The 25,200-nt window shown below is 40.6% G+C and overlaps 1 protein-coding gene across 2 annotated transcripts in view; it reads left to right on the plus strand.

Moving 5' to 3' along the window:
- HEATR5B (HEAT repeat containing 5B) overlaps positions 1 to 25,200 on the plus strand; it is a 53,663-nt gene that overhangs the window by 2,227 nt on the left and 26,236 nt on the right. For both annotated transcript variants that reach the window (XM_063124267.1, XM_063124269.1), the window contains exons 2-17: positions 2,277 to 2,442; positions 3,163 to 3,374; positions 5,337 to 5,445; positions 5,809 to 5,958; positions 7,011 to 7,182; positions 7,902 to 8,059; positions 9,348 to 9,597; positions 11,120 to 11,275; positions 12,146 to 12,396; positions 14,726 to 14,837; positions 16,030 to 16,182; positions 17,395 to 17,494; positions 19,047 to 19,156; positions 21,120 to 21,283; positions 23,121 to 23,296; positions 24,006 to 24,111. In XM_063124267.1, coding sequence (XP_062980337.1) covers positions 2,317 to 2,442; positions 3,163 to 3,374; positions 5,337 to 5,445; positions 5,809 to 5,958; positions 7,011 to 7,182; positions 7,902 to 8,059; positions 9,348 to 9,597; positions 11,120 to 11,275; positions 12,146 to 12,396; positions 14,726 to 14,837; positions 16,030 to 16,182; positions 17,395 to 17,494; positions 19,047 to 19,156; positions 21,120 to 21,283; positions 23,121 to 23,296; positions 24,006 to 24,111 — 2,505 coding nt within the window. In that variant the 5' untranslated portion in view covers positions 2,277 to 2,316. The remainder of the gene's footprint in view (positions 1 to 2,276; positions 2,443 to 3,162; positions 3,375 to 5,336; positions 5,446 to 5,808; positions 5,959 to 7,010; positions 7,183 to 7,901; positions 8,060 to 9,347; positions 9,598 to 11,119; positions 11,276 to 12,145; positions 12,397 to 14,725; positions 14,838 to 16,029; positions 16,183 to 17,394; positions 17,495 to 19,046; positions 19,157 to 21,119; positions 21,284 to 23,120; positions 23,297 to 24,005; positions 24,112 to 25,200) is intronic.

The raw sequence follows: 25,200 nt of genomic DNA on the forward strand, positions 1-25,200 counted from the left end.
CAAAAAGGCCCTCTCCCTTGTTACCATTCTCCGAGCTTCCCTCAGAGTAGGCACTCGGAGGAGGACCTTAGATGTTGAATGCAGTGTATGGGTAGGTTCATGTCGGGAGAGGCATTCCATCAGGTATTGTGGTCCCAAGCCATATAGAGCTTTATAGGTTAAAACCAGCACCTTGAATTGGGCTCGGAAACATATAGGCAGGAAACAATGCAAGCGGGCCACAATCGGTGTTATCTTCATCTACCCCTTCTATGTGCTCTCTTGAATCTATCTCCTCCTAGTTTCCTTCTCCCCTGCCATTATCCTACCTTTCCCTCTTATTATCAACTTGTTATCAACTTATTATCTTCTTGTTCCACTCAGTTTTGAAACATGGTATATTTTCTCCTGTTCTTCAAAAAAAAAATCTCTTGACCCATCTTCCATGTCTAGGTACCATACAATTTCCCTTCTATCCTCCCCCCCTCCCTAAACTCCTGGAGCGTGCTGCTTACTCCTGCTGTCTCAACTTTTTCTTTTCCAACTCAGCTTTCCATCTCATCCAATCTGGCTTCCACCACCTGCATACCAATGAATACAAGGCTCTATATTGGGACCAGTGCTTTGAAATTTGTTCACAAATGATTTGGAGTTAAGGGTGAGCAGAAACGTAGCCGGGTTTGCTGATGACACATTATTTAGGATGGTTAAAGCAAAAAGTGACAGTGAAGAGCTCCAAAAGGATTTCTCCAAACTTAGAGATTGACCCATATGTGCTATTTTAATGCCCAATTTAGTCAAGTGTCACATGATGTAAGTGGGGCAAAAATGTAATTGGGGCAAAAATGTAAATAGGGCTTTTTTTTTCTTTTGCTAACTTCATTTATAAATGATTGGGAGCTGAGCTGGTGGTGATTGACCAGGAAAGGAATCTTGGGGTTGTGGTGGATATTTATTTATTTATAATTATTTTTAGGCTGCCTTTAAGTGTAGAACCCTCCCTCAGTAAAAATGTCAACACAGTGTACAACTCCTGTGGAAAAGGCAAATTCCATGTAGAGGATCATAAGAAAAGAAATCAAAAATCCATCTCTTTTCCCTCTCTCAGTTGGGGTTCCCCAGGGCTCTGTACTTTGCCATCTATTTTCTCTAGGTACATTGTCCTTAGTGATTTTACCCGCATTCCATGGCTTTCAGTACAAATACGCTGATGATACCAAACTCTATCTTTCTAGCCCAGAGCTTTGTCCCTCCCTCCAATCTCACATCTCTAACTGTAACTCTGCTATTTCTGTTCAGATGCTTCATTGTCTCAAGCTCAGTATGTCTAAGAATGGAATTCTTATCATTCCTCCCAAGCGCTCTGATCCTTATCCATTGGTAACGGCTATGTGGATCAGGCACATAGCCTTCATTTTCTCTTTCTCCTTGCCCCCTCCCCCCTTATAGTTTCTTCCATTACATTACAAATATATGGCTCTTTCTATCAGCAAAAACTTTGGTCCATGCTTTGGTCATCTCTTACTTAATCAACTGTAATCTTGTCTCTGGTCTTCTCTTGTCTCACCTCCATCCATTCATATCTGTCCAGCACTCTGCTGCTGAAATTATTCATCTCTTTTATCGCTCTGACTATGTGATGTCTCTCTTTAAATTGGCTTCCTTTGCATTCCTGGAACCTGCACAGATTCCTTGTCCTTATCTTCAAAACCCTCTGAGCCCTTGCCCCCCCCATCTTATATTCTTGACCCATCCCTTCCTGTGACCTTCATTTTTCCAGTTCTACCACCTTCATCTGTTTGAAGATCTCCTCCCTGAAAAATGTTGCCCTTTCTCTTTTTCTGCCCCTTATGCCTTGAACTGCCTCCCACAACACCTCCTCGCTTCCTTCAAATCTCACCACAAAATTCACTTTTCCCCACAAACCTTTGGAATACCTGCTAGTCCCGATATTCTATTATAATTAAATTGAAGTAGAGGTGACTACACATATTCTTCCCCTGTTTACTCCTGGCATAATTCCCCTCTCTTTGTGTTTCACCTTTATATTTAGATTATATTCCCTTTGGGGTAGTGGGGCTGTCAAATGTGTTATTTTTAACATATACATAGATGTTGCTGTAGAAATAGGATTAATAACTAATAAATCAATACAGATGCTTCATGTTAAATGTTTGCCAAACTGGGATGCAGTAAGTATCATTAAATATATGAGTTGTTTGCAAACTGCCACTAGGACTAAGAAAAAAATAGTAAAATCTCTTCCTCTGTGGTTGTTTTTTCTATTTATGTAATAGGAAATAAGTGCATCCATAGCAAAAGTGGGATTTAGCCACCATGGAGCTTGCTCACAGTTTGTTATTAAATGAAGAAGCTTTGGCTCAGATTACAGAAGCAAAGCGACCAGTTTTCATCTTTGAGTGGCTGCGGTTTCTTGACAAAGTGCTTGTGGCTGCTAACAAGGTAAGGTGTTCCCCCCGCCCCGCCTTTTTCTAATACGATTCTAATTCAGTTATATAACCAAGCTGGCACACCTTGGAACACTCCATGCAGTATATAAAACCTTTGAGCTGTGTTGTTGGTCTGTGACATTAATAGCACAATCCTATCCATGTATACAGATAGGTAAATCCCATTGAATTCAGTGTGGTTTAAACCCAGATGAGTGGATATAGGATTGCAGGGCAATTCCCCTGCTGTAGGGAAGGGTATGATAGGCATGAAACTGGGATCAAATTCGCTAACTCATGTTATTTGTTTTTCTATCTGGTTCTCCAAAAAGTCTGTTATGTCATGAGCTGTGGTTCCCTTTCCATGTAATGTCAGAGAAATGTCAAGAGGTGAATGGGGCACTGGGTGAGGACGCTACTGGCTTTGTTTAATGAACCATCAAATATCATTCTGTCAGGACATCCTAATGCTTTTTATACTGTATTTTGTATTTGTGTTTTTAGACTGTTGGTTGTTTTATTATGGTTTTAATTTTTGTGAACCGCCCAGAGAGTTTCGGCTATTGAGTGGTATAAAAATGTAATAAATAAATAAATAAATAATGAAAATCAAGACTGACAGTTATTATATTCATATTCACAAAGAAATAGAAATATATGAATAGCAAGAATTAAGCATTTGTATGTTGAAATGTGGTGCTCAGAACAAATAACATTTGTATTTCATTAACAGACGGATGTAAAAGAAAAGCAAAAAAAGCTTGTTGAACAGCTCACTGGTCTTATCAGCAGTTCCCCTGGACCACCCACCCGGAAATTACTTGCAAAAAATCTTGCTGCTCTGTACAGCATTGGAGACACCTTTACCGTATTTCAGACCCTTGATAAGTGTAATGATATTATCAAAAGTAAAGATGATACTTCTGCCTACTTACCAACCAAACTGTAAGTAATTGTTTTTCTATAGGAAAAGAGCATTGACAGAAGAAGTCAAGTTTTGTCATGTTTTTAGCTTATTAATTTCAAAGCATGCTGATCCCTGAAGAGGTAGCTGATGAAATGTGAATCATTCTCTGCCAGAGACTCATGCTGTGTATTGGATTTCAAAATTCTCTGGGGAACGTATCACTGACAAGTGATTGATACTTTGGAGCAACCATGGCATCCATTTCCTACTGCTTTGTTACAAAACCGGTTCATTAGAAATATGACACAGTTGAATATAGAGGATAAATGAAAACAGCAGGTGGGCAGTGATGTTTAAAGAGGGGATATTTCTTATGCATGGTATGGAGAATGTGGACAGGGAGGCATTTTTCTCCCTCTCTCAAAATACTAGAACCCGGGGTCATCCCATGAAACTGATTGGTGGGCGATCCAGGACAAATAAAAGGAAGTCCTTCTTCACACAGCGCACAGTTAAATTATGGAACTCACTACCACAGGATGTGGTGATGGATGGCCACCAATCTGGATGGCTTTAAAAGGGGGTTGGATAAATTCCTGGAGGTGAAGGCTATCAATGGCTACTAGCCCTGATGGTTGTGTGCTATCTCCAGTATCTGAGGCAGTAAGCCTGTGTGCACCAGTTGCTGGGGAACGTGGGCTAGTGGGTGCTGTTGCTTCATGTCCTGCTTGTTCATCCCTGGCCGATGGCGAACAGAGTGCTGGACTAGATGGACCTTTGGTCTGATCCAGCATGGCACTTCTTCTGTGGAGGCAATTATTTTTCTTATGTTCGTCTGGTATGCAACATATATTCTAGGAATGAAATTATACCTCCTATGCTTGTAAAGATGTATGATTGCCTAATATTTAAGAAGAATGCTAGTTTAGGAACTCCTGAGTAACGTTTTTCCCCACTTAAATGTCCCAAATTTGGACCTCAGTCTCCTATTTCCCCCATTCCTTCCAACATGAGAGCACAAGGTGGCGCTGTAGGGTTTGGTAGGTCCATGTGAACCTTCCATATCCCTGTCTCATCTGTCTTTCCAGGCACCATGCAAATTACAAGCTTTCACAGCACACAAACACAGTGAGAGCTAGATGGTGATATGAACCTATTGTTCCCTGCAATACCTGCTTACACTGCCTGTATGTGCACACCTGCACACTTGAATTGGGCAGGATGACAGTGAAAATAGGTCTTTATTAAGCCTTGTCAAACTCCTCAACATGCAGGTGCTGTGCCCCAAAACTAAAGATGTAATCCTATGCTTTTTTTAGACAGAAAAAGGCCTATAACTCCCAGTTATGCTGACTGGGGCATGCTGGGAGTTGTAGGCCTTTTCTGTCTAAACGTGCATAGGATTACACCCTAAGTGAAATGCATCACCATAGTCTGAAAGAAAAATAGCTGAAGAATTACTTAACTTAATTCTACTAGCCATTGTAAAAATCACTTTGGAGTATTCTCATCTTTTAAGAACTGTGAGTTAACAAACTCCATCTGTTTGCATTAAATTCCACAGTTTTAGGACTGGTTAGTGAGCTTCTGGTGTGCTAAGTCAAAGAAGGTTACATTTTACTTAATTATTTCATACATCCTTGCAAAATACTCCCAAAATATGCCAAACTACAGTTGGTGAACATGTTATACTTACTTTGAAATATGTGAAGAATGTGAGTCATTCCTTGGAACAGTGGGGGTGAGTGGGTGGGAATATTGGAAAACTTGAGAGTTGAAAAGTGTTATGAAACTTGGCATTTGCTTTACTTGTTAAATTATTGCTAAACCTTCTGAATTATTACCTCCTGTACTTCTGTCTAAGACTATTTCTTTAGTCAAAGTATAACCTCTGTTTCTCTGAATTCCTATGAAAGTCAACATAAAGCTGCCCAGTCTTACATAAAGATATTAATCTTTGGTCTGATGCCCCTATTTATTTAAATTTTGCTTTTTTGCAGCACTGCAGTGGCTTGTGTTGGAGCATTTTATGAAAAAATGGGGAGAATGCTGGGCAGCTCTTTTCCGGAAACAGTTAATAATCTCTTAAAGTCTCTGAAAAGTGCTGAGGTGAGTGAAAGAACTGCTAAAAATAAAATATCAGTCTGCATATTTTTCACTATTTTCATTATTTTTCATTCCATTGAATTAACAGAGGCTATTTATTTTGCAACAGATTCAAGACATTAAGGACATATCTTGATAGGCGCTCCAGCCTATCAAGATCACTTTGAAGTTTGCTTCTATCTTCCAGGGTATTAGCTATTCCACCCAATTTTGTGTCATATGTATGCTATTTCCACATGTTATAATCTACAGTATTTTAAAATAAAATGAATATTAAAAATACGAAACAATTTGTTTGATTTCTGCTTTGTTTTCTTTCTCCCTCTTTCTCTTGCACTGCTTTTTAAATCTCATGGCAAATTGCAGTCCCAGGGCCGGAGTGAAATTTTAATGAGTTTGCAGAAAGTCCTGAGTGGGCTGGGTGGTGCAGCAGCTTCTTGCCATCGCGATATTTATAAGAATGCCCGATCTCTCTTGACTGACAGAGCTATGGCTGTGCGGTGTGCAGTGGCTAAGGTAAATTTGTTTTCTTTTTCAAATCTTAGAACCATCACTTTTGGTTCAGAGCATCTTCTGTAGGTCTTTTTAGGCTGCGTAATATTGGTGTAGGCATTGTGTCTGAGGTCAGCACTGCTTTACTGTCTCAACAAGCCGTGCTAGATGTGTCTCAGAACTATTTTGAAAAGGAGTGCTACAGTAATTAGTGTATTTTGGCTGCCACCAAGCAATTTCTATGTTGCAATTCTATATTTCTAATATTTGGCTGTAAGCTTGGGGTATAAATCAAATAACTAAATAATAAACCTTTGTAATGGGATTCTAAATGACGGCAGGATAGAATTGTCCCTCTTGCTGAGGATAGAATGCTGTTGGACCAACAATATCTCTCTCTTCTCCATTCCAAGCCCTGAAACTGCTGCTTTAAAAAAATATTTACTGGGTGAGGGAGCGTAGCCAGTATACCTTTTTATTTTCATTGTGCAGCAGGAACTGGGATGTCTGGGTGGGGGAACCCACATTACAATTTAAAATCGAAAACTATTGGTGTGTGTTTGGAACGGTGCTTAAGTAGGCAAATTCCTGGAGGATGAGACCATCAGTGACTACTGGTCTTATGGATTTATGATTCTATGTTACCTCCATTACCCGGGGAGTATGGCTGTGTATACTAGTTGCTGAGGAACGTGAATGGGAGGGTGCTGTTGCATTCACATCCTGCTTGTGGCTTCCAAAAGGCGTTGGTTAGCCTCTTTGGAACAGACTACTGGATGAGCTAGACTGTAGGTCTGATCCAGCATAGCTGTTCTTATGTATCTGTCCTGTGATCCAGGAAACTAATGTAATAACATTTGTGTATGTATACCAGGGACCTTTACAAACCTTCCATGAAACTATAAAGACAGATTTCAGTGTATGTTTTTCTGGATGTTTTTCTTAAGTGGTTACACTAGCCATGCCCAGTACAAGTGGGATAAACGATAGTGGTGATTGTGCTGCCTATATTCCAAAATTGGATGGATAAACATTGTAAAAGTATTAACAGTTCTTGGCATATTTTTTTCTTATAGTGCCTACTGGAACTACAAAATGAAGCTGTGTTTATGTGGACTGCAGAACTAGAAAATGTAGCAACTCTGTGTTTTAAGGCTCTGGAAAACTCAAATTATGGTGTACGAGTTGCAGTATCCAAACTTTTGGGGACAGTTATGGCTACAGCATTGATACCAAAGCAAGCTGCAGGTAGTAAAGATTTAGTTGTATATGTATTATTATATTACATAATAATATGTAATTATTATTCTGTGATTTGATTTCATAGCAATGTACAGTCATATAAGCTGACTATTTGTGTAATTCTAAATTGTAGAATAGCGTTAGAGGGATCTTTGCATTCTATATTTGTACAGTTAGCCAGAGTTAAATCATTTATCTACAAAGGTAGAGTTTGCTCTAATCAATAAGATTGGATTCCATGAAATGAGTCAGAAATTCTTTGTGAGTTAGTACTGCAATTGTTTGAAATCTTCTGAAGACTTTGGAGAGTATCCATTGCTGCCAATCGCTGGTGGGGCCCACCGCTTGCCTAACAAGGGTGCACTGCTTTGCATGGGAACCAGAAACAAGCAGACATCTTCATTTCTGGAATGGGGCAGGTCAGCAGAGCTCGCACAATGGATATCTGCTTGTTTGGGGACTTGCTTTATGAAGTGCTAAATCCTCATTGAGCAAGCAGTGAGCCCTGCTTGCGCAACAGAATTTGCAGGAGTGCAACATCCCCATTGGATACTACCCTTTGCGTTTATTTCATGGTTGGAAGCTGTACCAAGTATTATATTTGTTACTGTAGCAAGACATACTACTTACCAAAAGCTCAGATACAGCATGAGTCAACTCAATATTAAAATTTTGTTTTAAAATATCCAGTAAAAAAATCGATTACATTATTTTTTCCCTTGAAGTGATGCGCCAGAATGTAAAGCGAGCTACACTGGAAGAGGTCTTAGAACTAATGGCCACTGGTTTTCTGCGAGGTGGGTCTGGATTCCTAAAAAGTGGTGGTGAAATGTTAAAAGTGGGAGGATCTGTCAATCGAGAAGTGCGAGTTGGAGTTACACAGGTAAAAAAGATTTGCTTTACTCTTAAATTATTTTCACAGTGTAGATAGCTCGCTTTTATCTCTGCCTAGGCAAGAAGTGCTCAAATAACTTATTTCATAGCTTTCTAGAAATGGATCATTTTGTGACATTCTTATCTATTGATTAAGCATGTCATAAACATGAAATCATTTTTCACTCTTTACTTTTCAATGTTTATTACAATTCTAACTAAATATAGAATGGAATCCAAAGAACTGTGCAAGAGATTATGTGTGTCTCAGGGGAGGGTGGGTGTATTCTTTGAATAGTAGCCCCTATTCCAAGTGAAAGCTTCTTTTGAAATTTTCAGTAGCAGTTTAATGTGGCATGGGTATCAGCTGTTCAAAGAAAACAAGTTTAAAATCCCACTGGGCATGCCCATAGCTTTGACATTCCTGAAATAGCTCTTTAAATCCTAGTCATAATAGGTTGTTTAAATAAAAAGATAAAAATAAGAAAGCAAGTGGTACTTGCAACAAAATGTTGTAAGCCCAACCTCTAAGTGGAGTGTGCCCAGCTAGCCTAAACCAAGAACCTTGTAGCAATGTTTGGGCCTTACAGAGGATACCATTTCCCCCCACCCACTAGAGCTGCCTTATCCTCTAGTGGGTGGTAACAGGTGATTTGAAAAACCTCTGTCTGAGACCCTGGAGAGCTGCGATTAGGCAGCTTAGGTAATACTGGGTTTATGTGGCCTGGTATAAAGCAGCTTCCAGTGTTGCGATAGTACTAGAGGGCTTTGCTTTGGAGCAGCCAGTCCGAGCTCCATGTATTTTATAGCTGTATAGTGGCTGGACATGCAGTTCTGAAGAGTCAGAAGGGGGAAAGGTGCTTTCCCCCCTTTCATTCACCCTGAAACAATCCTGTAATGCAGATGCTTTGCTTGTTTAAATAGCAGCACAAATCCCATGAACCCCAAGTTGCCTCCACCCGATTTTTGGCTACCACATCCCATGCCTCTACTGGCAATCCCCCAACCCTTAGGGTAGCATTTTAAAGGGGTGCATAGGGTTGTAGTGTTGAGGAGGAGGTTGGGAATTCCCATTCACAAGTATCTGCTCATGTGGCATTGTTTATAATTCATTGAATATGCTAAGCCAAAAACGTGAATCCAAACCTAAAGTAACTTTGTCTTCCTTTGAAATTTCATGCAGCATGGGTCATTTAATCTTTCTCTTTATGGTCTCCCTTTGTTATTTCACCCCATTACAGAAATGTGAATATATCCTCCATTTTTGTGGTAGTAATGTATGCATTTTGAATTTGCAGGCCTACGTTGTCTTTGTCACAACACTAGGAGGTCAGTGGCTGGAGCGCAATTTTGCTACATTCTTGTCGCATGTGCTGGATCTAGTGTCTCATCCTCGTGCGACTCAGACTCATGTAGAAGCTGTGTACTCTCGAAGATGTGTCTCTTTTATCCTCAGAGCAACTGTTGGAAGTTTATTGGGGGAGAAGGCACAGATTGCAGCTGCCAAAGATATCTGCCAGGCTATTGGTAAACAGATGAAGGCAGTAGGTAAGAGAGAGAATCAGTAATAGTGATGCAAGAATTTTCAAATATGGTGATCAGATATTTGGTGTAGTCCTGATTATAAATGGCGGTTTCTACATTATTCTATGGCAGTAAATGTCCATAGAATACAGGGAGTATATGGCTTAGTTCAGACAACACGTTTCTCAACAATGGGTTTGGAGAAATGTGTTGTCTGGTGGGAAAACTCCATGCAATGGTGTAGTTTTTTTGGGAAAACACTCCATGCAGAATATCCATGCTATGCAGAGGAGAGTTCCTGCACAACAGTTGTGTGGCGGGCTCTGTGGAGTTTTCTGTTGCGTTGCCTTTTCCCACTGCCTACAGAATTCTTTGGCAAGAGTGGCAAAAGGAGAGAGTGTCGCTCTAGGAGAGCCGCCGGGATTGTTTTTTTGCAGCAGTGGCTGATGGGATACCATCAAGAAAACTGGGGGAGGAGAGAGGTTGGAGGAACTGTCATTCAAACAATGCGATGGATTTTACTCAACTCCACTGCAGCCCACAGTCACGCAACAGTGAAGTTAGAACATATTGTGTGAGGAGTACCCCCTAAAAACTGAACCGTTGAGTGCAGTTTTCACACTGCGTTGATTAACGTGTTGTCTGAACTGAGTATGAATACGAAACTACTGCTTAGTTAACAGGATTTGCCCACAACATGGTGATGAGGTGTTCACTGAGGTTTGAAGCAATGTGGAACTATTCAGCATTTAAGCCACCACATTCTCTTTCGAGATGCTACACTGTAAAGATATAGGGGCCCCATAGGTTAGGGAAATGAAGCTTTTGTTTGTTCTTGTAATACCCACCCTTTTGATATATTCTGTTTGCAAGCAACATGCATGAGATTTACAATTTGGGAATGAAAGAAAGATATGCAACAGAGCAAAAACAAGAATTGTAATACTTTTCTGTTAGACCAACATATTTTCTAGTTAAGGGTAGATCACGGCCATTGTTAATTTTAAGATGTTGCATGTTAATATGATAATTCAGTGTTACTATATAATTTTTCTCTGGGACATTCTAATTCATCCTTTAGCGTATTTAAGATGTAAGTTTTCTACCTTTTAGTTTTCAGACCTCTCTCTGTTATGGCTTTAAAAAAAGAACATGCCAGGTTTCCATAGTGGAAAAACAAAAACAATGCCACATTTCATAATTCCCTCCCCCTATTACTCCTTGAGAAGTTATCCAACAAATAGATCACCTGTAATTAAACATAAAACATTTATGATGGAAAAGCAGCTTTAATGTGGGTTGCCAGCAAAAGATGTTAATGTGTACTAAAAAAAAAACTCTATTCTGTAAGGGTTGACTGTTGTAGGGTATAACGATAAAGAATCTTTAAAAGTCAAGTACATACAGCTCTGTTTCTTAGCCACTATGCTACAATAACTCTCCAATTTCTACTGTCTTCTCACTTGTATTCTCAATACATCTCCACATTAGTACAATGTTGGACTTCTCTCTCTTCTCCCACTCTCCCCCCCCCCCCCTTTGGCAGAAGCAGTTGTGAATGATGCTAATATTGAAAACAAATCGGGAGCAGCTGACGTTGCTGCCAGCCAGCACGTGATGGTTTGTGCCCTTCAAGAGCTTGGGAGCTTAGTTCAGAGCCTGAATGCCACTGCATCTCCTCTTATACAAGAACCTTCTATAGGTAAGTCATTAAGACAGCAATGGTATACACACTTACGTAGAAGTAACCCCCATTGAATTCATTGAGGCTTACTTCTGTGTAGACATGTATTGGATTGGGTTGTAAGATCAGTATCAACTTCTTCTCACTAGACCATCTACTATATACTCCTGGCATGAAAGACAAACCCAGCAAAGCATGTATAGCTGTAATCTAGAAAAAAAATGTTTAAGTGCCATTGATTTCAAACGGGATGTAAGCAATTCTAGATTTCTCTACTTTGCACCCATAATGATTAAATAAACAGCCTAATAAAGTATACATACTGACAACTTTTCACCAAGTAGTCAATATAGTTTCATTTATTTTATTTATTTATATCCCACCTTTCCAAAATGTTCAAGGTGGCTAACAAAGAAAAGAGGTACATTTGATATAGCTAAAAATACATAATAAAATATGATCAAGATAATACACAAAAATGTCGTTGAGTAAAAGAGAGAGAAAACTAGAAAGATAAAACCATAAGAACAGCAGTTCACTGAAATCGCTAAGAACCAAAACCCTTCCTAAAATGGAAACTCTTCACGCTGTGGTGGATGTCCATCTGGAAAGGCAGGTCTCTCTGAGCAGGGAATTCTCAAGACTGAATTTATCTGAGAACCTAAATTTGGAGTTTGGGGAGTGTTGAAGGGCACAGCCTCGTCACAGTTTTGTTGCAATAAAAATAACAGAATTTAAAAAGCAAAACTGAAGTTTTAAATCTCATCTCTTTGAGCAGGATTTAGACAGCTTACCAGGCTACTATAAGCAATAACAGGATGGTTTCGAGTGTGCATTTCTTCCTGGTGACTGCCTCTTAATATTCTACTGTTGTCTTGTTGCTTTCAGGCTTGCTTGAGACAGTTACTTCAGTTCTTCTTCATCCAAGTATGGCTGCTCGACTTGCTGCCGCGTGGTGCTTGCGCTGCGTAGCCGTGGCCTTGCCTTTCCAATTGACCCCGTTCTTGGACCGGTGTGCAGAAAGGCTCAACAATCTGAAGACCTCGCCTGAAGCTGTTAGCGGTTACAGTTTTGCAATGGCAGCTTTGTTAGGCGGAGTCCATCAGTGTCCTCTAGGTATTCCCCATGCAAAAGGAAAGGTGAGACGGTGAATGTTTTAGAACATGGTTTTGTCCTTTGTGTGGTGAAAGGCATCTGCCTGAGAGTAACATTAGCAGTTTGAACATTGATAAAGGTTGTGGTCTAAAGAAGCTGTACGCACACACAGACATGGGAACATATGCTGGATCATACCAAAGGTCTATTTTGTCCAGCATCCTACTTCTCACAGAGAGCAACCAGAGAATCCCACAAGCAAGACTTGATGACAATAGCCTTCTCCTGCCTGTCTTCCCCAGCAGCTGGTAATTAGCATCATATTTCCTCTGAACTCGGATGTTGCATATAGTCATTGTTAATAACTGCCTTCTATGAATCGTCAAATTCTTTTGAATGAGACCTAAGGTAGAGGTTATTACCACCTTTTGTGGAAGTGTTGTTCTTTTCTCACCCCATCTCCGTTTGTTTGTTGTTGTTTTACTATACTAAAGAGGGACTTACGCTTTAAGGTAAGTACACCAAACACCTAATCAGGCAGGAATTGTATATGCAGCTGTAACAGGTTTGGACAATGTTTACTGCAGCAGCAACAACAGCCAAGCTACCTTTAAACCTGAATAGGAGCTCGTGTCTTTGGCAATGGATAACGAATACTTTGGCTTCACTCTTGATTAGCATTTACCAACTTGTACAGCTTCTTTGGATCACAACCAAAATTGAATATTTCTGCTTTAAATAGTGTTTGTTTATTTATTTATGGTTTGTATCCCACCATTCTACTAAGAACATGGTACTCAAGGCAGCTTACACCATAGGATCTTAATAAAATAAAATAAAAAACTTGATTAAAACAATAAGAAAACACAATTATAAAACAAATAACAGAATAAAACACAGCACCCAACTCAAGAAACCAGCTTACATGCCAAAGGCCTGTATGAATAAAAATATCTTTGCCTGCCAGCAAGACAACGGAAAGAGAGCCAATCTGGCGTCCATTAGTGGAGAGTTCCACAGCCTGGGAGCAGCAGCTAAAAGGCACATTCTTGAGTGGCCGTCAAACTTGCCTCTGGAGGGCTGCAGTACCAAGAGAAAGTGCCTCTCCCAGAGATCTTAAAACCTGGACAGGCTCATGTGGGGAAAGGTGGTTTTTTCAGGTAGCTTGGCCTCAAGCAGTATATGTGCTACATTCCTTGGTAACGTTATTGTAAATACAGATAATTTCCTGTGGAAATATTTAAAAACTATTATTTTCTGTTACCGTTTTATAAGTGTTCTGTGTTAATAAGGTGTAACTGATAAGGCAATAAAGCAGTGTGTGCCAGCCTAGTTAGATAACATGCTTCCACAAGATAATTGGATCCAGTTGGAGAGGCGGGTAAGAAATAAATTATTATTATTATTATTATTATTATTATTATTATGATTATGATTATGATTATTATTATTATACTCAATAAATGACAAAGGCATTTTATTTGAGAAAATCTGTGTGTTCACAGCCCTGTAACAAGGTGTAGTCACTAAGAAGGACTACACCCATTTTTATCATCTGGTAAAGATTTTGGTTAGTGTGTCAGAATGTAGCTTCCTGGGGAAAGCACTGTGCCATAGGGCTCCATAGTAGGATAGCCCAGCAATAAATATCACTAACCTTGACACACTTCTAACATAACTGTACTTTATTGTGTTGTAGTATAAACTGGGTTTGAGTTAACTTCACTCTTGTCTCTGATTGCACAATTGTCCCTTATAACCCTGAATTGCGCCCCCTCCTCCCCGCCAAGGCTTTTAGCTATAAACTGCTGTATATGTTGCCACCTGGGGATCCCAAAGGAGATAGTGTTTGTACCACTTCTACTCTCACAACTTTTGGTTCCTTCTTTGGGCCCAGCTAGCACTGGCCTTCTGCATCAGTTGTGCCACTTCTAGGCACATGGTCCATCCTGCTCTTGCTCCCTTTCCATTGGGTCCTTCTCAACATCCTTCTCCCTGCTCTTCTCCATCTTTCCCCTTGTATTCTGCCTCCACCCTCATCTTGGCTCGATTCCTCTATTAACCCTTTCCTCGTTCTTCTGTGCACACTGCTTTGCAAGCCCGTTAGGGCCCATGTCCCCCTGCCTTGACATCTCCTGTTGAGTCTTGGGCTGCTTCCTGGCCCCTCCTCAGGCTGGCTTCCTCATCTTACTATCCAGACAGGGGGGCAGAAATAAAGGAAGTTTACTTTGAAGTTAAAAGTAAGTGATAATGCAAATCCTATCAAAGAAATTTTGCCTTTTCAACTAATCTTCTGTCCTGTGCTAAACTAGCTCATAGATTTTATTACGTAACATTTTATTACATAACATTATCTCCTCCCTTTGTTTTCAGATGGTTGTTAGTATTGCTGAGGATCTCTTACGAACTGCTGCTCAAAACAGCAGATTGTCCTTACAGCGAACCCAGGCTGGATGGCTTTTGCTTGGTGCTCTAATGACTTTAGGTATGTAAAACTGACAGCCTTTTTCACTGTGTAGTAGTGCAGTCCTTCCTCGCCCCCGGGTAAGCTTGTCTGATTTGTCTTTGGCAGTAAAACTTCTTAATGTGGTTAAACACCAGTGCAGATTATGATACATAAATGTTAGCCAGCACTTTAACATTGTCTTAAGCCTTCCAGAAAACAAATCTAAATAAACATGTGTGCTGAAGTAGAGTTTTGATAGAAAATAGAAATTACAGTAAGTAATCATATCCTTGTCTCTCCAGTTTCATGTTATACTAAAGTAGCCAGGAGTGGGAGGTGGTTTAGGAAAAAGCAAAATTCTCTTCTTGTGTCTCATGTCTGTTGTTTTAGGTTATAAGCCTTGGGGTGGAACTGTGCTTTTAAATCCAGACAATCTCATTTAAATACTACACTCAGTGGGGCATTTAATTTTTTAAATAAAGAAACAAGAGCAGAACCTCCCTATACACAACGCAAATTGTGGAAACTTTTCTAATGCAAGGAAACTGCAATAGTCTTATCAATGCCTGTCCCTAAATCCAGATTATTTTTACAGTGTCACGCAAACTCAGACAATTGCTCTGCAATGGACCTGTTCAGACAACATGCTAAGCCAGGGTTAGGCCTCTAACTCTTTTGCAACAAATTGTTAGTGAATGTGTTTAAACCATGATTATGAAGCCAACATGGTTAGGAATGGTTTACACGACATGCTAAATCATGATTCACATGACATGATAAGCCATAATGTTTAGCACAAAAATGCTTAACCACTGTGGCTTATGTCATCTGAACAGGGTCAATGTTTGCATGTTTACCCTATGTATTGTATCATCCCTCACTATTGGCTGGAGGGCCACCAGTTCCCCATCCCTAATGTAGTGTGAACCGCCCAGAGAGCTCCGGCTATTGGGCGGTATAGAAATGCAATAAATAAATAAATAAAATACAAATATTTCTGTATTGTAGGTCATCAAATGCATTGACTGCATTGATCTTTATTATTAACTCTCCTTGTACAGTAATTTGCAAAATATATTTATTTATTGGTTGGCTGCCTTTCTTTTCCAATTAAACATTGCCCAAGTGGCGTGCATCGGGGGCTAAAGGAAGACTGGCATGCAGAAACGCTGTTTGTTGTTTTGATTTGTTGAGAATTGTTAAACTTTACTGTAATTTGTTTCCTTGCTAGGTCCTTCAGTTGTTCGTTACCATCTCCCCAAAATGTTGTTGCTGTGGCGAAATGTGTTCCCCCGTTCCCTCAAGGAGCTGGAAGCAGAGAAAGCTCGTGGAGATTCTTTTACATGGCAAGTAACGTTGGAAGGACGTGCAGGAGCTCTCTGTGGTAAGCACCTCAAAGGCTGAGCACTGGAATGGTCCCATTAAGTTTCAGTCTGTTTTACCTGCAAAATCACACTTAGAGGGCTGGACTAAGACTGGAAAGATGGAGGTTCAAATCTCCACTAGTGCAGGTGACCATGGGCTTAGTCACAATCTTTCAGCCTAAGCTACCTCACAGTATTGTTGTGGGGATGAAAGGGAGGGGAACCTTGCAAGATGCGCTGAGTTCTATCATGATTTAAACAGTAATTATTTAATACACAAAATAATTCAGGTAGTGATGAGAGATGGGGAACAGAGGACATGAATGGATAATGAATATGGTTGAAAGTTTTGATCCCTGGATAGAAAGTAAAAGAAAAGCTGGAACATCTGCAACAGGCGTTGGAATAAAAAGTACTGGTGAATGTACAGCCCAGTTGTGTGCATATTTTCTCAGAAATAAGCCCTGCAGCCCACAAAGCCATTTCTTCTGACCCACCAGGTCCCCCTACATCTTCCATCATAGGGGCATTGCCTCTCACTTCCTTTTCTCTTCCCTTATTTCTGATATTTTATCAGAGATCAAAGTTAACCAAGTGATTGTGTCAGAGTCACTGGGCTGGAGAGAAGGCTGCGGCCTTCTCCCTTCCCCAGCGACCCCAAAGCAGCCGGGATTGCAGCTTTACCACCATTAATTGTTGCAATTGGGTTGGGATCTGTAAAGACCTCTAGACTCTAGTACAGAAGTAGACAACCTAGCTCTCAGCCCCAGATATGTTGGATTACAGTTGCCATAGTCCTGGACTATGCTGACTGGGGAATGGTGGGAGTTGTAGTTCTAAACATCTGAAAGGCACCAGATTGGCCACCCCTGCTGTAGTGTATTCTGTTTACTCACTTGATCACTCTGCCTTTGATTTTGCTACTCTTTCTGTGAAGACGTCTAACCTCTTTCTCTTTTTGTGGGAAACTATAGTTTGAGTGCAGAATCCTGCACCTGCTCAGTAGGCTAGGGTGTGTGTAAGATGACATGCCCTTTCTTTCTATGTAATTTTCATATTTTGAACTTCTTTTCCTAGCTTTTCAATTTCCTAATTAAATTGTCAGTTGAATCACATTTTGGGTAGGGAAAGGCCTGACCGTTGCACCAGCATTTGAATCTCATTGCTTTTTAAAGAGCTGGTATGCCTTCATTTGCACAGTTAAAGTCTGACTAATTCATTTTTATTATTAGCTATGAGGAGTTTTGTTGCTCACTGTCCTGAACTTCTAACAGAAGATGTTATCCGAAAACTGATGACCCCTATAGAATGTGCTATGACAATGATGTCTCAGTAAGTATGATTTCTTAGGTCCCGGAGCAGTTTTTCCTTTCAAAATCATCTGTCATCTATCAGTGGCTACTAGCCCTGATGGTTGTATGTCACCTCTAGTATTCAAGGCAGTAAGCCTGTGTACACCAGTTGCTGGGCAAAATAGGTGGGAGGGTGCTGTTGCACCATGTCCTGCTTTGTTGGTCCCTGGTCGACAGCTGGTTGGCCACTGCATGAACAGAATGCTGGACTAGATGGACCCTTGGTCTGATCCAGCCTGGCATTTTTTATGTTCTTATCAGCACAACCGCACAGACAAGGAATAGCAAGACAGGTTCTCATTTCAAAATGATTTAATTAAATATCAAAATGAATTTGGGCACATCAGCTTCTAAGAGTTTAAGGGTGCAACCCTATTGAGTTGCCACCCACTAGATAGAAAGTTCCAATAGTGGAGGCTTCTGAGATTCCTTTGCCTTGCTGGGTTGCTGCTACCGGGGCAGGAGGAGCAACAAAGGTGATTTTCTTTCTCTGTCCTCCTTTTAACTCCCCCACCACCACTAGACCAGCCTCTGAGCCTTTCTAGTGGAATCCTGCTAGCAGCGGCAGGTTCAGGGCTGGAGAGGCACAGAATAGAGCATATCCTGGCTTCTCCTCCCTCCCTCCCTTCCCTGCCCTCTGGGACATCCCCTTTTTTCTTGTCTGTGGTCATGACTTTCGAAGAGGAACCTCCGCAGAGCTTTCTGTGGCAGCTGGGAAGGGGCCGGGGTGAAGATCCAAGCAGGGCTTTTCACCTCCAAGGTTGTAGCTCTTATGGCACCTGAAACAATGCCCTAATTTCATAGCCTATTTTCTTTAATTTATACATCAATTTATCTGCATATCCTATAGTGACTCAGTGTGTGTCATTGCTTCTGACAGCATTTAAGACAGACCTGTATGTCTTGTGACCCACTGAACTTGGTATAGTTCACCAGCTATGCCTGACAGCCCACTGATCAACCTCTTGGGATGATTATTCACCACCAGATAGCCAAATTATATGGCTGGTGGTCTGCATGTGGGGTTGCTGGATAACAGTTGTGCAGGCCTAATTTAATGCATTATGTGAAAATGCACCTCTGTTAGAGCAAATTTTACAGTTAACAGTTTGAAAACTTAGAAGCCTTCTTTATATTTGTTATTGGTATCCCAGTATATACTGCAGGGGTGGGTGGGTTATTGTATATGTCCTCCCAGAAACTCCTGTTCCTTCAAGCACCTTCCCTTAGCAGATGGTATATGTGTGTGGATGGAGTGTGTCTTAGTATGAGAAAGAGAAGTGAGTGAGTGAGTGGGTTGGCAGTGATCTTAACTTAAGATCGTAACTACCCTTGACATTGCCCCTCTCTCTCTTGAGATTCTTAAGAGAGAGAAAGAGAGTGGGGGGGGGTGGCTCTGGTCCTCCTGCCCACTGCTGGCATTTGGCTTTCAAGAGATTGGCCTCCAAGGGAATGCGGCCCTGAATCAAAGAAAAATATATATTGTGCCAGCCGTTTTACTAATTATTGTCTCTCTTTTTTTAACACTGTAGTATTCCCTCTGTAATTAAAGCCCATGGAGCTCATCTGAAGGCTAGTGCAGCAATGGTCCGGTTAAGACTTTATGACATCTTGGCATTGTTACCACCAAAAACATATGAAGGTAAATTACGTTCATTGTTCATACTGTTCTTAATACTTGGCTCCAAATACCTTACATTGGTCTTAATACTTGTTTCCATATGTGGGATTGGCACTATTGGTTACTTTGTTTTAAGAGCAGTAGTGAAATTAGCAGCATTTCTAGAAACAAATGTGTGTGTCCCCCACACCAGAACAGTAAACAAGCAGAAACACACTGTTCCACGTGCACTCTCACTACCACCACCACAACTCCCTCTAAAAATACAAGTAAACGTAGGAGACCCTAAATATTGCTAAGATTGGACTATAAAGATGAGAAATAAATCTGTATACCAAGGTTGGGAAACATCCGGCCTACAGGTTGCATGGAGACCCCACAGGGGGAATTTTGTAGACCCCCACTGGGTTCCCTGCCTCCTCAATGTACCCCCCACTGCTGCTGCACCACCAGATTCCCAGCAATCCTGCTGAGAAACAAGGCGTGCCTTGATCGTGTGCCCTGTTTCTCTGAAGAATCTCACTCCCCCAGCCCACCAAGCAGCTGTGGCAGCAGGGGAAGGATGTGCCCCCCAGAGGACTCCCCAGAGCTAGTGGGTCAGGTATGCTCTGGGACTTTCCCCCTATAGACCACTCCAGTTTGGGAGGAGAAGCACCTGAATTCCATGTTACTAAGTGGTATCTCATGAGTGGTATTAGCCATCTCCCAATCGCGGTCCAAATGATCTAGTTGGAACAGATTTCACTACTTTCTGATATTTTCCTCTTGAATGGAAGAAGCTGGGTAAGAGCTTTACTACCTCCTTTCAACCTATTGTAGCGAGGGTTGAATCAAGTCTCTTTGTGTTTTAACTGGTTGCCTGCTGAGTCTTGAGAACCTGTTTCTTGCGTCAGCTTCTCCATGTAGGAGTTATCAGGAGATGGTTTGGGGGTTTGTGTGGTGGAAATGTTGGTTTTCAAGCCTGACCACATGGAGATCTTCAGTCTCTCCCAGGAGAAGCCTAATCAGTGGGGCTGTGGCGATAGTCGAGTTTCAGTAATGTGGCCCAAAATTATGTCCTGTTCTAATAATAGTATACAAATAAGTTGTCGAAGAATTTTGGTGCATGGTTAATGTCAGTGTGTTCAATATATTCAGTAAATGATCTATGAGAAGAAAAATACAAAACATTGAACTGGATTTATGGAGATCAGGATTAAATTAGTTTGCAAGTAAGGAAGTTGTCATACAAAGTCAGCTTCATCTGCATTAGCGCTTCTCAACCTTACCCATCCAGTCGTAGCTCCCTGTGCCTTTTGAAAAGCTGCTCTAAAGATTAGAGACTAGAGACTAGCATTTCATCAGCTTTTTATATTGTATTTTGTATTTGGGTCTTTAGATTGTTGAATGTTTTATTGTGTTCTTAATGGTTTTAATTTTTGTGAACCGCCTAGAGAGCTTCGGCTATTGGGTGGTATAAAAATGTAATACATAAATAAATACGAAGGCTGCACCCACAGGCAAAAGTGGCACCTCTACATATAAAAGCGCTTTGCATGTGCACATGGGTCTCTTTGCATTCTGGTTTGTCTTCCTTTTCTGATTATTCAGTCTGGCTTTGTATCATTAAAGTACAAAAAAAAAATAGCATGGCTCCCTCTTCCATTTAACTTGCCATGTGCCTATGATGAGAGTAGCTCAATCAGCCATGTTTTGCTTTCTGTCAAAGCAGCATGTCCAGCTTTTTGGGGATCAGATGTGCTCTTTCAGTGCTTTCAATTGCACAGGACACAACGGGCTTTCATCTGCCTGGAACTGGCTTTTCAGGTAGATGAATATGGGATTGCCATGAGCTGTACCTTTCAGAGATCATACTAGAGCTAGCCTTCCTGTACCACATCATCCCTGTTTTAGATCTGTGTTTGCTTCATATAATGTTTGTTGATTAACATACTCGTTATGAGCTTTATTTTTCTATTTTTTTCTTCCAATTCTTTTACTTTAGGATCATTCAATGCACTTCTTCGGGAGCTAGTAGCGGAATTTACTTTGACAGACAACTCAGCTAATACTACTACATCCCTCCTTAGATCACTTTGCCATTATGATGACAGTGTTCTTCTTGGCTCCTGGCTACAGGAAACAGACCATAAATCAATTGAAGATCAGGTATCAAAGCTTCCCACCCCCCAAGTCTCTTTCTCAAACCCTGTTATTAGTAGGACTGCTTAGTTTTGCAGATTCCTAAATTCAGGAGGATGGATTAGACTCCATCATCACTAATAGTGAACTTAGATGATTGAGTGCCTAACAGTAGTTAGCCCTGACTGTTGCCCAATCACAGAAATCCTGGATTTCTCCTTTGATTTCTTTGGGCAGCTCTCACTTCTGCCTGAGGAAATAAAATAAGGCTTAGATGAAGTGGCAACCCCAGTTTTCCACCTGATTCACGGTTGATGAATTTGGGGTGGCTGTTTCAATTGCTTTTAGCTGGGAAGACTATTGAGGGCGCGCGTACTGTGTTGGAGGTTTCCTGAGTCTTCCTTTTCTTTTTCCCCACTTTAATGTTTGGAAATGGTGCCTGCTACAGCAACAGTGGTAGCTTCCCCCTCTCCCCTTTTCCTTCAGAGTTTTAAGATGCTGCCTCTTGCAGGATGGCAGGAGCAGCCTAGCAGAGCCAGCCCCCAGTCCTGGGCCCTCAAACTGAGGGGAAAATGTTAGGAAATCAGGCTGGCTGGAGTTGAGTCCTGAACAGGAGCACTCCTCCAAAGGTGTGGTGATACACTGTAACATTTTGTTTCTAGTCCCACATGTGTTCTATTAAGAGCAGCCTGGATTTGAGGGAAAGCTGGAAACACCTTGTTTCTGTTTCTAGCAGATTGTCTCCATAGAGGAGTATGTTCGCAGACCTTTGTCGTGGAGGTTGTGAACTAATAAACCATATTTATTCATTAAAGGCTGATAGATACTATTGACTTCTCTTGCTACCCATGTGACTCATCCCATACAGAGCCATTGGTTAAGCCACACTATTTTAAATCCCTACATCCTTCTTTTCTGTCAGACATCAGGCCTCAGACTTAGCTGACAATAAGAACATCAATTCACACAATAAACAAAACGTTGGTTGGAGGTTCATACAAAAATATGAAAATGAGCGCTCCATTCGTTAGGTGCTACTGAAATTGCTGCTCTGGTTTTTTCACTAGGAATCTAATAGGACCGTTGTGGTGCTTCCTCCCCATACTTCAAGACAGAAACGCTGTGTCAGACTATCTGGTCTGAAATTGCACTTCTGGCAATTTTGTACCTTACGAATTTCATGCAATCCTAGTAATCGCATGGTTGAACTCAAATAGCACCAATTGACTTTTACAATACAGATAGGCTTGGATCCTAACTTCCAGCTCTGAATGGAATCTTCTTCCGTGCACAAACCTACACATTAGAATCCATGCTATATAGTTTAACACAGTACTTTAAATAATGAAGACACTTGTACTACGGTCAGGTAAATTTTGTTAATTCATTCAGTTACTTGGTACTTTGTAAGCTACAGTTGTATTGGTGCCTTTGAACAAGAATAATTTGGAAATAATTGTTCTTTTGGCTGAGGTAGCGTTTCTTTAGTCAGTGTGTAATATTACACACGCCAACATTGTTATCTTTTCGGCGCCAGGTCAAGACTTTTCTCTTCTCCCAGGCATTTTTAACAGCATTTTAACAGCATTTAACAACGTTAGTTTGTTTTTAATGGACCCCACAATTGTTGTTTTTAAATGGATACTGTTGTTTTTATACTGTTTTTTATGTGTGTGTGTGTGTGTGTGTGTGTTTTTAAATTGTATACTTTTAATGTTTACTATTTTTAAATGTTGTAAACCGCCCAGAGAGCTTCGGCTGTGGGGCGGTATATAAATGTAATTAAATAAATAAATAAATAAATAAATATTAGGGAGTGAAAGATACAGCTCTGTCATCTTCCAAATGTTCTGACGCTTTGCAGCTCCAGCCAAACAGTGCCTCCGGAAGCGGTGCTCTAGAACATGACCCGTCTTCCATTTACTTGCGCATCCCTGCTGGTGAAGCTGTTCCTGGTCCTCTTCCTTTGGGAGTATCTGTAATTGATGCTTCGGTTGCTCTCTTTGGAGTGGTTTTCCCTCATGTTTCCTACAAACACAGGTCTGTTTATAGCAAAAGCTCATGCTTGAATGCTTCATTACGGTGTTCTTTAATTCCACAATATCAAAATGAGAATCCTGTTTAAAAGAGACCTATTGACAAATGTTTCCACATCTTGGTCATTTTTCAAAATATACAAATTCTCTTTTGTAAAGGCCTGTAATCTGTATTATACAATGCTTGAAGTTAAAACCTATGCCTGCTTACTATCCTACTGATATATTTGTACGTGGCTAGAAATGGGTTTAAAACTAATTTTCATAACCCACATCACTTTTGCAAATGAAAGATAATGTGATCTACAGCTTTTGTAATGTAATATGTATTAGATATGAGAAGAAATAGATTTGCCAATATGCATATTTTCTCAGAAGCAAAAGCTTAAAGTTAGACAACTTTTCCACTACAGAACCAGGGCACTTATTGTCCAGCCTAGTTATGGAGCCTCTGTGTAGCAGCTGCAACTCCAGTAGCTTGCTGGGTGATTTCGTGAGATGACCCTGTTAGACAAGCAAACAGCTCGGAAACAAATGTTGCTTGAGGGTTATTTAGTACTACCTTTAAGACAATTCTAGTTATATTTCTTCACATTGTGGCACAGTCCTTTTGCCACACAGAGGCATCTGGCAGTCATTACCTCCGAAGTATTCTAGTCTCCTTGTCTCTATCCTTTGAAGAACATTTCCTTCACAATATTTTTTATTTGCAGGCTACAGATGTTGGATCATTTTGCAGAATGCGTCAAGCAGGCAAAAGGTGTTCGTCAGCAAGCTGTGCAGCTTAATATTTTTACTGCTGTTCTCAGTGCATTGAAGGTAAACCTCTTTCAAAAGGCATAATGCTCTTGTTGTTTTGCTCTGTTCTGTTTTTGCTGTCCTTATGTAGCTAGAATTTAACCATGCTGAAAGTAGGAGACATTGATAGAAGTCTGTATGCCTGCACTCACAAATTCATGGGTGGTTTTATTGTGCTAATGTAATTAAAAGGATCAAAGTGTTCTCTCTTACAATGGTGGATTTCAAAAACTGCCCAACAAATTTGAGAATTTATAAGGAAATATATTCCAACTTGTTCTTATACATCCATTCATAGAAGAGCTTTCTGAGAAGCTTTCCTATTCAATGCTGAAATGCATGTTAACTCTAAATAAAACAGGGACATGAAAAGGAAACTCCAAGGGATAAAGAATGCAGATAGATCTTCATAAATTCCACCATTAAAGATATTAGTGGAAGAGGAGTTATGAGATTGGATCTACTAGTGGCAATCTTCAACAACAAAGTATCTGGAGCTGCATCACAGCAGCCCATACATGACTTGTGACCCATGTTGCAGTGTGACAACTTGTGGCCCTCCAGATATTTTGGCCTACAACTCCCATGAGCCCTAGGCAGCAAAGCCAATGGTGAGGCTGATGGGAATTTTAGACCAAAATATCTGCAGGGCAACCAGTTGCCCACCCTTCCTTTAGTCATCTGATGTGTTATGGAGAGATGGAAAAAGACCCATATCATTTTAGACTTGTTCTCCATTACAATCGTAGCCCTAATAGTTGAGTAGCTGGGCTGCATACAGTTCCCTATTGCAAAACATTCTCTGTAATGGGGAATTGTTTGCTTCTTTGCCATTAAGTCTTGCTTTGAGAATAAGGACTTGAACTATAAACAGTTAGAGATGGAAACTAGAGGAAAAAGAGCAAAAATCTTGTGCTAATGGAATAACATATCTGGATTTTACATTACTTTGTTGCTAAGTAAGAAGCAGCCTTTCTGTAAGTGGAAGGGAACCTTTGATGCAAGCCATAGTATTTGACCATGAAACATTTGCCAGAATGTGTGTGAAACTTTAAACTTTCCCATGATTGGCAATATAGGAAATTCATTTACAGAAACAATAGTTGTGAA

The sequence above is a fragment of the Elgaria multicarinata genome, chromosome 4, assembly GCF_023053635.1.
Source record: "Elgaria multicarinata webbii isolate HBS135686 ecotype San Diego chromosome 4, rElgMul1.1.pri, whole genome shotgun sequence".
Lineage (NCBI taxonomy): Eukaryota > Metazoa > Chordata > Lepidosauria > Squamata > Anguidae > Elgaria > Elgaria multicarinata.